The 12,178-nt window shown below is 47.2% G+C and overlaps 1 protein-coding gene across 2 annotated transcripts in view; it reads right to left on the reverse strand.

Moving 5' to 3' along the window:
• The window catches only part of FAM135A (family with sequence similarity 135 member A), a 141,166-nt gene that overhangs the window by 75,585 nt on the left and 53,403 nt on the right, over positions 1–12,178 (reverse strand). For both annotated transcript variants that reach the window (XM_078767679.1, XM_078767680.1), the window contains exons 7-8: positions 11,866–11,980; positions 10,307–10,457 (exon numbers count right to left, since the gene is read on the reverse strand). In XM_078767679.1, coding sequence (XP_078623805.1) covers positions 10,307–10,457; positions 11,866–11,980 — 266 coding nt within the window. The remainder of the gene's footprint in view (positions 1–10,306; positions 10,458–11,865; positions 11,981–12,178) is intronic.

Raw genomic sequence — 12,178 nt, forward strand, 5'->3', positions numbered from 1 at the left:
ATATATACATATATATATATATATATATATATTGTTACGGTCCGCGGATAAGATGTTGTTTACCGAGCGGAGGCACCGCGGCCGAACAGTTTTTCCCCGACTAAATCCGATTCCCAAACGTTGGCCGGATCGCGCCACAGCTATTCAATATGGAAAAGACAAAGACGACACGGATGTGAAGAAGAGGAAGACGAAGGCAAAAAAAGGTTGGCAATACTACTAAATTTATTTACTATTTCCAGGCTCAAAGAAACCAAGGAGAAGGAAAGATAATAAAATAATTTACAGAAGCTTTTAGAGACACAGTGAAAATACGAGCTTATCTAACAGGCTTAACTTATTCCCAGGGACAAGACAAAAGACAGACTACGAACACACTTACACGGGGAATGATGATAGGAATGGCAGGTGGATGGCTGGGGGGAGAGGGAGGTCCAACGGGTCCGGCAGCACGATCGGCGCGTTGGGCAGCCGCCGTTCCTTCGCGGCCCTGCTCCAAACTGCCGTCCAGGCCCCACGCTGCTGTGGCTGCAGTTTCGGTGGCTCAAACTGCTGGGGATGCAGTTTCAGTGGCTCAAGCTGCTGTGGATGCAACCGCCACTCTTGTCATGGACCTCTCTTTGTCATGGACCTCTCTTTGTCATGGACCTCTCTTTGTCATGGACCTCTCTTTGTCATGGACCTCTCTTTGTCATGGACCTCTCTTTGTCATGGACCTCTCTTGTCATGGACCTCTCTACGCAGCTTTGCTCTGACGACTCTCTTGCGCGCACGCTTTTATAACGCCTCCGGCGATTAAGCCGCCGGCCTTCAGGACACGCCCATCGGTGTGCTCACCTCGGCCATGGTTGGTCGCGCGACCCTCTGGCTCCGCCCTTGATGACGACGGGCGGGCACGCCTTTCTTCCCCAACCCGAGCACATGTTCAATGGCGGCTTTGGAGGGGATGTAATTGCAAATTGAGGCTTGGCCATGACGAAAGGGGAAATGGAGGTTTTGGGAATGGGAATGAAGGGAATCTATCTATTTCACTTGGTGCAATGGAGTGTCATTTTAATGGAAGACAAGGCCTTACCCTAAAACACATAATAAAGATATAAGCTACTGAACAAGGGTTTTATAGTGTCCTTCAATGGATGCTTTATGGAATTAACTACCGGAACGCCCTTTGACTTTTACACAACACTGGAGGCAGGAGGGGCCAGACTCAAGCAATAATAATAATACACACAATCAAAAAAATACAGTCCTCATATCCGCAACACTGCACCCTCCTCCTCTTAGGCATGTCCCGGGCCTACAACTTTAATTTAGTGTGACACGTAGGTGTAGTTCCCTCTACTTTTAACCTGACCCTGAGTGCGACAGTTTTAAAACATAGATAAATATGTCCCGCTGCTCCATTGCACCCTGCCTAATAGACTCACGCCCACAGCTAACCGAATTACGGCATGGTCTTCAAACTATACACTGACGGTGGGGAGCATTATTTACAGTGACGCTACTTTATTTACAAAACGCAACCCAGGACCTGTGATTGTTCTTTCTGGGGGGGAGACAGTCTGCTCTGCATCAATGCACCATGAAAGCACCCAAAACGCACCAATACACCCTCAAGCACCAATCGGTGCACAGTCATCACTGTCCATCAAAATAAAACCAACAACAACCCCTAACCCTGCAGGTGGTCTCTTGCTCTTCGGCTCCCTCTGCTGGCTATTACTATGTTCCTGATGTTGTCATCTTCCTTTGCTGGTGGCCTATTTGCAATAAAAAATGCACCCAATGTGTCCATGTCTTTTTATTTATGGCCCACAGGGGCCGACTACGTATGGTTCACCTGTGGGGCATCGGTGCCCTGTGGCCAAGGTCCGCCAGCAAGATTTCGGGCCCTCATGGCCGGTTCCAGCAGAGGGGCCATGCCCCAACCCATGGGGTCCATCAGTGGTGCTCGGCCACAGACATGTGGTCCATAATGTGGTGCATCAATGCAGACAGCTGGTTCTGGGAGTTCCGGGCGCACAATGGCGGACTCACGCACGCTCCCCTCGGCGCCCAGTGGCGCACAGGTCCCCATGTGGGAGACAAAAGGGGGGACAATACAGATGAGCGAGGGGTAAGGTCACAAGGGTACACATCAATAAGGCAATGCAAGGCGAAATGCGTACGGAGAGCGAAGTGAGAAAGCTCGTCCATACCGTACGTCACCCCCCCTGTCACCTACACTACCCTTGCCCTTACCCCATATGTACAAAATCTACACCTTTACAAATTCGTCGCGACTGTCACGTCTTCCCCATATTTCTCCTATACCAAATTCGTCTCCACAATCCCTCTATCCAAAATTTGCCATCACCCAATTCATCATCAATCCTCATAAGGAGGAAGAGATGGAACATCAAGCACAATGTCACACCCACGTCATGATGCGTCTCACAATCCAAACATCTGCACCAAAATCATAAAAACAACCTGGCATGGTGTGGAGGTACGTCATCTCAGGTGAGTGGATGCAGATGGTGCGAGGAGACTTCAATCCTAACTATCCTCTAAATGACTTTACCACACTTTACACTACCCGGGGTCTTTCCCTGCCAATCCATTGGCCACCTTACACTATGGGTTCTAAAAACCAATTCCCATTGACCAAACTGTGGTGCTTCTCAATTTGGGGTCTCACTCTCCCGATTCAACTCCCTGTGTCCTTGCACAATTTCAGGACTGGGGCGTGTAGCTCTCCCAGCAGGTCTACCCACCTGCACACCTCCACCACTGCAGTTGCCACCCGAGCTTACCTAGCTCCTCACCCTAACCTTTCTAATTGGGGAAGGCCCCTCCTGGCTCTGTCACCGCTCGGTGCCCTCTGGCACTGGGCTACCCGGGTCCGTCCTCCGGATCCTCGGGCCCCATCCACAACAACTCTACCGGCTCCCAGAGCCCACCTGCGGCCTCACCTGGCCGACATCCTCACAGTGGTGGAGTGCCCAAACCAACTACACACACTAACAGGCTACACGCCCAGCCATTTCCACAACACTAATGCACCCATCCAAACACCATTCTTTCACCCGCACCACAGATGCCAATATCCAACCACAATTTACCTATACCCTCTACCTAACACTTACACTACCCTCCCCGGGTATTCGTGATGGGGGTCCACTCTTCCCCCATTCACGCCTTCGCACCATCCACTCCACTCCATAGTTTCTATCATACTCACTCCACGACCATCCATTCCAATACTCCAGATATTCCACACTACCATTTATTCCACACTCCATGTATTTCACACAACCATTCTCCATACACCTGTCGTTGCACACCTGTGCAATCACACCTGGTGCCACCTGCACCCTCCTTCCTTCCTGGACCATTTGGTCAGCACAACTCACATCACCAACACTCACTCATACACTGCTCCATTCACCTGTCCAATTGCACACCTGTGCAATCACACCTGTTCACCATACACTTTTCACAATACACTTCTGAATACACCTCCAACACTCACACGGCATCATCTAATCTACCTGGTGCCCTGCTAACTTAGTGCTCCCCGTCTTCCCTTTAAACTAAGCACATACCACGTCATTATCATCCACTCTAATCTACCTGCGTCCCCACTACAGGTATCATTGTCACTACCTAATCTTAACGTTACCTCTTGTCATCTTCTAGGTCCCTATCATTTTATCCTAACCCTCCCGGGCTAGTTTTCACTGCCATAAACCCCATAAGACTAGTGCTCCTTTGCCCCCGCTGTGAGGGATGGTGGATTGGCCATCCCACCACATCGGGCATCTCCCACTACCAATTTGGCTCGTCCAAATTCCAACCAATCAAAAATTTTCCAATTACTGCCAATTCTATTCACTTTTCTAAATTTCGGATCAAAACCACCATCACTATTATCATCATCACAGTCCACTATATCCTAGCCTCGGTGCGTCATGACATCATTAAACTCGGCTTTGCAATGAATTCGGGTGGTTTGGTCGCCTGCAGGTTGAATCAGTCCGGCTTTCGGTTCAAGGGAGGTGGTTTGGTCGGGCCGAGATTCCACGCACCATCTCGGCGCGGTAACCTTGCGGTCCGGTCCCGGGCCCGATGACCGAGGCTCGCTCGTTCGGAACCCCGTCCCCGCGAGGGGGCACCGTTCCGCTTCCTCCCACTCGCCCTTGAACCGGACCGGACGCCTCGCCCGACAAGGCCCGGACTCGACCGTGCAGGTTGGGCCCAAGCCCGAATCGGCAACGACGCTTCGAAGAGAAGCGACGCCGCATCGATCCGCGCCGGGCCTCGCATCCAACAAAGCACACCGCGCCCCGAGTGCTCGCATCGGCCATCCGTCGCCCTAAACGCTAACCCGTCCAACGTCGATGCTTTACTCGCACGCCCACATGCACACGCGACCCTTTTGACACTCACAAAACCCGGCGTTCCAACGCCGTCCGTCCATTCCACCAACACACTCCCTGTTACACACCACACCTCTTGCGCACACCTCGGTCCACACCTCTCCTCCGTTACGTCCTCCGTAACACTCACCATGGGCGTGCACTCTTGCATCCACCCACTACCGCGCTCCGATGTGCTCTCCCACACCCGCGCCATGACCAACTCAGGTGTGCTTCCTCGCACCCCCTCAACCATTCCAAGCGTGCATTCTCGCACCCGCTCCACCACCAACTCACTCCTCGTGTCACACTCCGTACACCCCGACGTGCATTCTCGCTCGCACTCGGTTTCACTCCCACACTTTATAACACACCCACTCGCCGACGCACACTTTTTTTTCACACGCGTGCCATTTCCACTCACACGGGACCCTTCACCAACGCCCGGGTGCCATATTGACCCCAATCGCGCGACAATTCTCTTGTCGTCAAACATCCTCCTGCAAAATCTCCCCGCACAATACACAGCACGACTCACCTGCGGGATTCCCTTCTCCACGCGCACCTGCAAACTCTTTATTTGGTTAGTGAGCACACCATTATGAGTTGAGCACAGACCTTGCACATTTTCCATTTCTCCCTGCAATTCCCGGGCTACCTCCGTCATCTCTTCAATTTTAATTCCCAGCACTGCTTTCTCTTTATTCACCACGACGACCGCTGGCTTTAATAAAATTCCCTCTTCTACCTCAACGGTCGCCGGTTGCCCTTTACCCCGGGTCGCGATTTCTACCCCGGTCCAGTTACCCGTGCTTTTCTCCACTTCGCTCAACCAGTGCTTCTCGACCCGCGTTACCTCGTCGTGCACCCTTTGGACTCTCTCGCCCACCATGCGATCCATGGTCTCCCCACATTTTTGCATGCGGTCACCCATTCTGTCCCCAATCTTGCCGATTCGCTCCATTTTGCTTCCTAGCCTCTCAAATTTATTGTCTAAACGTTCCCTGGTACCCCTCGCTTCATCCCTCATTACCCCCAATTGCTCACTCTGAGCCTCCATCCGGTTTCCCATTTGTCCCATTTGGCCCTCCAATCGCTCACCCTGCAGGTTGAGGGACGCCTGCATTTGCACCATAAATTGCTCCATGAGGGCCTGCATTTGGGCCATCCCTCCCACTTGTGCAGTGGGTGCGGCCGCCGTAGCCATGTGCGAGGTGCCATTTTGCGCGCCTGAAGCCTCGTGCGCGAGGACGCCATTTTGCGCGCCTGAAACCTCCTCAACAACATTGCCACTGTTCTCCTCCTCTCTTTCCTCCACATACATTTCCCCGAGGTCCTGGGTCGATTCTACCCTGTCTATCTCTCCCACCGGCATCCCGTCGCCTTGACCAGCCATGGCGCGATTTCAAAATTCGGGTTTTGTAAAACAAAAGCAATTTCGGTAGTTTGTAATTTTGAGCGCGTTAAGCGCTTCAGGTCCGAATCCGACACTTCTGACACCAATTGTTACGGTCCGCGGATAAGATGTTGTTTACCGAGCGGAGGCACCGCGGCCGAACAGTTTTTCCCCGACTAAACCCGATTCCCAAACGTTGGCCGGATCGCGCCACAGCTATTCAATATGGAAAAGACAAAGACGACACGGATGTGAAGAAGAGGAAGACGAAGGCAAAAAAAGGTTGGCAATACTACTAAATTTATTTTCTATTTACAGGCTCAAAGAAACCAAGGAGAAGGAAAGATAATAAAATAATTTACAGAAGCTTTTAGAGACACAGTGAAAATACTAGCTTATCTAACAGGCTTAACTTATTCCCAGGGACAAGACAAAAGACAGACTACGAACACACTTACACGGGGAATGATGATAGGAATGGCAGGTGGATGGCTGGGGGGAGAGGGAGGTCCAACGGGTCCGGCAGCACGATCGGCGCGTTGGGCAGCCGCCGTTCCTTCGCGGCCCTGCTCCAAACTGCCGTCCAGGCCCCACGCTGCTGTGGCTGCAGTTTCGGTGGCTCAAGCTGCTGGGGATGCAGTTTCAGTGGCTCAAGCTGCTGTGGATGCAACCGCCACTCTTGTCATGGACCTCTCTTTGTCATGGACCTCTCTTTGTCATGGACCTCTCTTTGTCATGGACCTCTCTTTGTCATGGACCTCTCTTTGTCATGGACCTCTCTACGCAGCTTTGCTCTGACGACTCTCTTGCGCGCGCGCTTTTATAACGCCTCCGGCGATTAAGCCGCCGGCCTTCAGGACACGCCCATCGGTGTGCTCACCTCGGCCATGGTTGGTCGCGCGACCCTCTGGCTCCGCCCTTGATGACGACGGGCGGGCACGCCTTTCTTCCCCGACCCGAGCACATGTTCAATGGTGGCTTTGGAGGGGATGTAATTGCAAATTGAGGCTTGGCCATGACGAAAGGGGAAATGGAGGTTTTGGGAATGGGAATGAAGGGAATCTATCTATTTCACTTGGTGCAATGGAGTGTCATTTTAATGGAAGACAAGGCCTTACCCTAAAACACATAATAAAGATATAAGCTACTGAACAAGGGTTTTATAGTGTCCTTCAATGGATGCTTTATGGAATTAACTACCGGAACGCCCTTTGACCTTTACACAACACTGGAGGCAGGAGGGGCCAGACTCGAGCAATAATAATAATACACACAATCAAAAAAATACAGTCCTCATATCCGCAACAATATATATATATATATATATATATATATATATATATATATATATATATATATATATATATATATATATATATATATATATATATATATATATATATACAGTGGAACCTTGACTTACGAGTGCCCCAACTTACGAGTTTTTCGAGATACGAGCCGTCGCTCGGGCGGTTTATTGCTTTGAGATGCGAGCCGAGATCCGAGTTACGAGCTTTCGCCACCCGGTCACGTGGTTATCTTGCCGTGCAAGTACAGTATCTCTGTCGTATAGCGCTGGATTTTTGTTTTCGCATGTTGGTTATTTTGAGTTTACGCCGCCAGGTGGGTTCTGGTCACGTGGTTATCTTGCCGTGCAAGTACAGTATCTCTGTCGTATAGCGCTGCATTTTTGTTTTCGCATGTTGGTTATTTTGAGTTTACGCCACCAGGTGGGTTCTGGTCATGTGGTTATCTTGCCGTGCAAGTACAGTATCTCTGCCGTCAACTTGTTCAGAGTGCCGGCGATAGCTCGCCTTCTCTTTGTGGAAAACACGGTACTGAGAAGAAGAAGAGGATGATGTGCTCGGATATAAAACACGCAATCGTCGAAAAACATGAGCGAGGTGTCGAGGAGGACGTATATAATGGCAGAGGAGAAGAGCATGCCAGGCCACAACTTGTGGATATAAAACACGCAATCGTCGTGTTTTATATAAAACTTGTGCTTGGATATAAAACACGCAATCGTCGAAAAACATGAGCGAGGTGCCGAGGAGGACGTATATAACGGCAGAGGAGAAGAGCATGCCAGGCCACAACTTGTTCAGAGTGCCGGCGATAGCTCGCCTTCTCTTTGTGGAAAACACGGTGAGATCCTTAACATCCAACAACTAATGGGACGCAAACGGGGCGCCCAGTTTAGCGGTACACACATTGATGAATCACCCTGCCTGTGATTCACCCATGACAGGTTATAGCTGGGTCGGGATTCAAACCCAGGCTGGACAGTTTAGACTTTAGAGTCAAGTGTGCGTACCTCCAGTCCAGGCCATCCTGCCAACTTGTATGCTGCATACAGGTGAAATATAAAGCGCGAGATATTTTTATATATACTGTATATTTAAAAAAAAATTGGTGTGGTTTTTGGCGGGCTGGAACGGATTAATAGCATTTCAATGCATTTCAATGGGGAAATTTGATTTGAGATACGAGCAATTTGAGTTACGAGCTCGGTCACAGAACGAATTAAACTCGTAAGTCAAGGTTCCACTGTATATATATATATACATATATGTGGTAGAATTCCAGTCAAATCCCATTTCCAGCCAGGAATTTCACATTCGGCCCTGTTTGAGCACCCCTCGAGAGAAGCTGGCAAATTACCCCTGGCCTGTGATGATATGCCCTGTTTGTTGAAGCTTTCAGGCACCAACCTTGAACAACTAGCATCGTGGACGAGAGGACGCGGCTTGAAAGCTGCCTCTTACAAAAACAACTCCAATGTTATTCTTTCCATCCTGTCTTTGAAGGAGAGTTAAATATTTCTTGTCGAGTATAAAGACCCTCGCCTGATGTGGTTCGTTGAGAAGCTGGTGTTAATGACAGCTTCTACCATGTACATGTTAAGCCTTAATAAATCCTCCCGTAACTGTCTAGATGTCTCAGATTCATCTCCAAGGGGGTTGGAGTGGGCGATAAATCCCCAACATATACATACACATATATATATATTTTGTAATATATTTACATATACATATATGTGTGGGTCTGATAAAAATGTGTTCATTAATGAAGAGAAATGTCCTGCCAATCAAATTTTCATTGCATCAGAAAAATAAACAAGAAAGCATCTCAAAATGCAAAGCCCGTCTGCATCCGCTTTGTACTCCAACTAAACTTGACGAAAACGACAGTTTAAAAAAAACCGTCCATTTTACTAATTTGTCTTCTCCATATTCTCATTTCCAGGGTTTGTTGAAAATTTAATGACAAAAACTCAAATGGTAAAAAAGTTAGGTCTTGGACAGAAGGACAGACACAAGCAATTATTGCAAAACCCCATTTCCACCTTCGTGGGGGAATGGATTAACAAGTTTTTAAAAACAATATGCAAAGTTTCCATCGATTTAGTAAAATACTCAAATACGACAGAAAATTAAACTCGCATCTTCTTTCATCCCTCACAACCCCACCGAACCCCTTTCCCATGTAAGAATTATAAATGAGAATTTTGTCTCCACAATTTTAGATTTCACTACGAGAGCATCATCTGCATTTATTGAAGCCTCGGCTAAAAACAAAATACTGCGTTTGTTTTGAAGAACAGGGCGGAATAACAGGTAGATTTGGCATTTTATTGTTTTAAAGGTTATGACAAATAAAAAAAGAGCAAAACCTTTCGTTGATCAATGTATCATGTAACAACCTTTCATGGGTTCTCCTTAAAGATGACCGTTCATCCGTGCGAATCTCGGGCGATTATTTTTCGGCAGATTAAACACATCTGCGCTTTGTTCGCCGGAGAAATGAACCGTGCACAGGTGTGAATCCCAGGCGTGCTCCATAATCTCAGACGCGTTCCAGGCAAATTTCAAAAGCATCGACGGCACTTCTCGCAAATTAAAATTCCAACGCACAAAAGATTATACTTTAATAAGCAAGGGATTCGCTAATTTGTTAGATTTTTGAGAGTCAGAGTTAGAAATTAAACTTCCCGATTCACCGTCATTTGAGTGGGAGTCAAATGGAAAGAAACTCCTTGTGGATATCTTGAAGAAGAAAAAAACAGTTCATCAAAATCGTGTGTGTAGTCCTGGAGAAGAAAGCAAATACCTATTTGGGGGAGGGGGATGGAGGTGGGCATTTAGAAATCAAGGTCTACGGGGGTCTGCGGGGGGTTTGACGCCCTCAAAATAGGCATTTCTCTCTTCCCCAAAATTACACACACGATTTCAATGAAACTAGACCACAACCTTCATCACCCGTGATTGTTCGAAAATCAAATAAAAGAGATAAATAACATTTATCTAAATTTTTCCAGAAATTGAGCCAGAATAAGTCTCAGTCAGCAACATTTCCTGGTCGGTCAGAATCAGTTGGGAATTTGGTGGAACCTCGCGATTAGAAAAAAAATAAATGGAAGGACAACAAAAATGTTACAAGGTTATTCTTCTTCTCCTTCAATAGAGATACAGAATCAAGGCAAAAGGAAGGCCAAAACGTTACACACCAACATGTGCTCTTTGTGGTTCCGGTATGTTACGGAGGATGTCGGTGAAAGAGTTAAAGATGTCCCTGTAAGCAGCAAGAATAATCTTGACGACGGTGAAGTGCCAACAACAGGCCTGGCGCATGGTTGCCTCAGACACCACTGAGCCACCCTGCATGATGAGAAGTATCGTGAGGGAAGCAATGAACTCAATAAACATCACTTTGTGCATGGCACATGTGGAGAGTGGTACACAATTCAGGAATTTACATGAGAATGCCATAAAAAAAAAAACAGGGAAAAAAAAACCAGGAAAACATGAAAGGACAAGTAAGTATACGAACAGGAAGTAAGATATTTTTCCCAAGGCAGCAAATGGTGTGTGCATTTGTGTATAAACTTTAAACCAGGTGTCTGAAGTGTTATAAACTTTTGTTTTCATGTCGTGAAGGAATCTAAGTGGTGGATGGACAATTTTTCCCACTCCCTTTCACCGACCCCACCGACCCTTCACCAGTCCCCCACCATAATCACCCCCCTTCATCCCTCACCTGGTTGCTTACCTTTCTGCTTTGAGATGTGGCATGTGACATGCATTTTGAACTAGAACTTGTGAAGCAAAGTCAAAACAAACGGCAATTGTCATATTCCTGTGGCTGTTCCCACATTGCGCGTGATTAACAACCAAGCAAATTCAACTTATCATCACATTAAGTCAGCATCTTTGTTAGCCGAGGAGAACTGCAAATGCAGAGGGTCTCCGTCCCTCTCCCTCAGCGGTGGCCTTATACGGTGAATTTTGCCATCAGTGTAATGGGAAAATGCTGGGAATAATAAAACTAGTTTCTTTTGACATTCTTGATAAAAAAACATTTTGGCAATGCCATCTGTAGTTTGACTATTTTCTAATGTAGGGTATTGTGCTTGCGTTCAACTTTCCAGGACAAACTGATCTTTACATCCAGGCTGTCAATGTGGATCGTAAATACAAGGAAAATGCAAAGACTAAAACATGTTCTGAGTTACAACTAGGGTGACTTATACAGTGGTCCGACTGTATATGTAAACATGCACATACATAAAATTAAATACGACTTCCTACCACTGTACACCCTCTATAAACGACAAAAAAACCCGCAAACACTCTCGAATCATACCGCCATAAAACTCGAAACACCCGCGAGGGATCGCACCTTTGCAAGATCACATGACATGCCATTGTCTATGGTCACGTGACCCACTGTGAGCGGGAGCAAAGCTACAGCGGCTGACTTTTCTGAATGAATATTTTCGTTTATGGACAGTTATTGGGATTTTTCCTGGAATGGTGGCTTCGAGTTGCATCAGTATGCCAACTTTCAACTTTCTAACCAGCTTAGAAAGTCCCAAACATTTATGTGCGAATGGTTATGATTGTATTGTCCATGACACATAAGCCAACCTTAACAATTCAGGAACACAATATAAACAGTGGGCACATAAAACAAAGGATCTTAGACTGAATAATGAAATAATCACAAAAACACAAGTGCTTCAACAATTTTAGTTTCAGACAAAAACGAATCAGGTGTATTCATCACCTGCTTCACATAGCTTTGGCCAAAGAGAAGAATCTCGAGAGGTTCGATGAAAGGGTCTCGAGATATTGTTGAAACAGTTTTGCTCGGTGCGGAATTCTTGGTTGGTCGAAGAGAACTGTAAATGGAGAAAATGTATTTTTCTTGTGCAAATTACATATATTTGGGTCCTATCTTCAAATAGATATTCTGATAAATCATGGTGCACAAAAAGAGAGACCTTTCCTTGTTACCCTGCAGAGTCTAAACTCAACAGTCACCTCCATTCATAAATAATGTCCCCTTCCCTCGCCTGTTGAACTGTCTTCTTGACACT

This window comes from Myxine glutinosa, chromosome 13 (genome assembly GCF_964187855.1).
Source record: "Myxine glutinosa chromosome 13, kmMyxGlut1.1, whole genome shotgun sequence".
Classification (NCBI taxonomy): Eukaryota; Metazoa; Chordata; class Myxini; order Myxiniformes; family Myxinidae; genus Myxine; species Myxine glutinosa.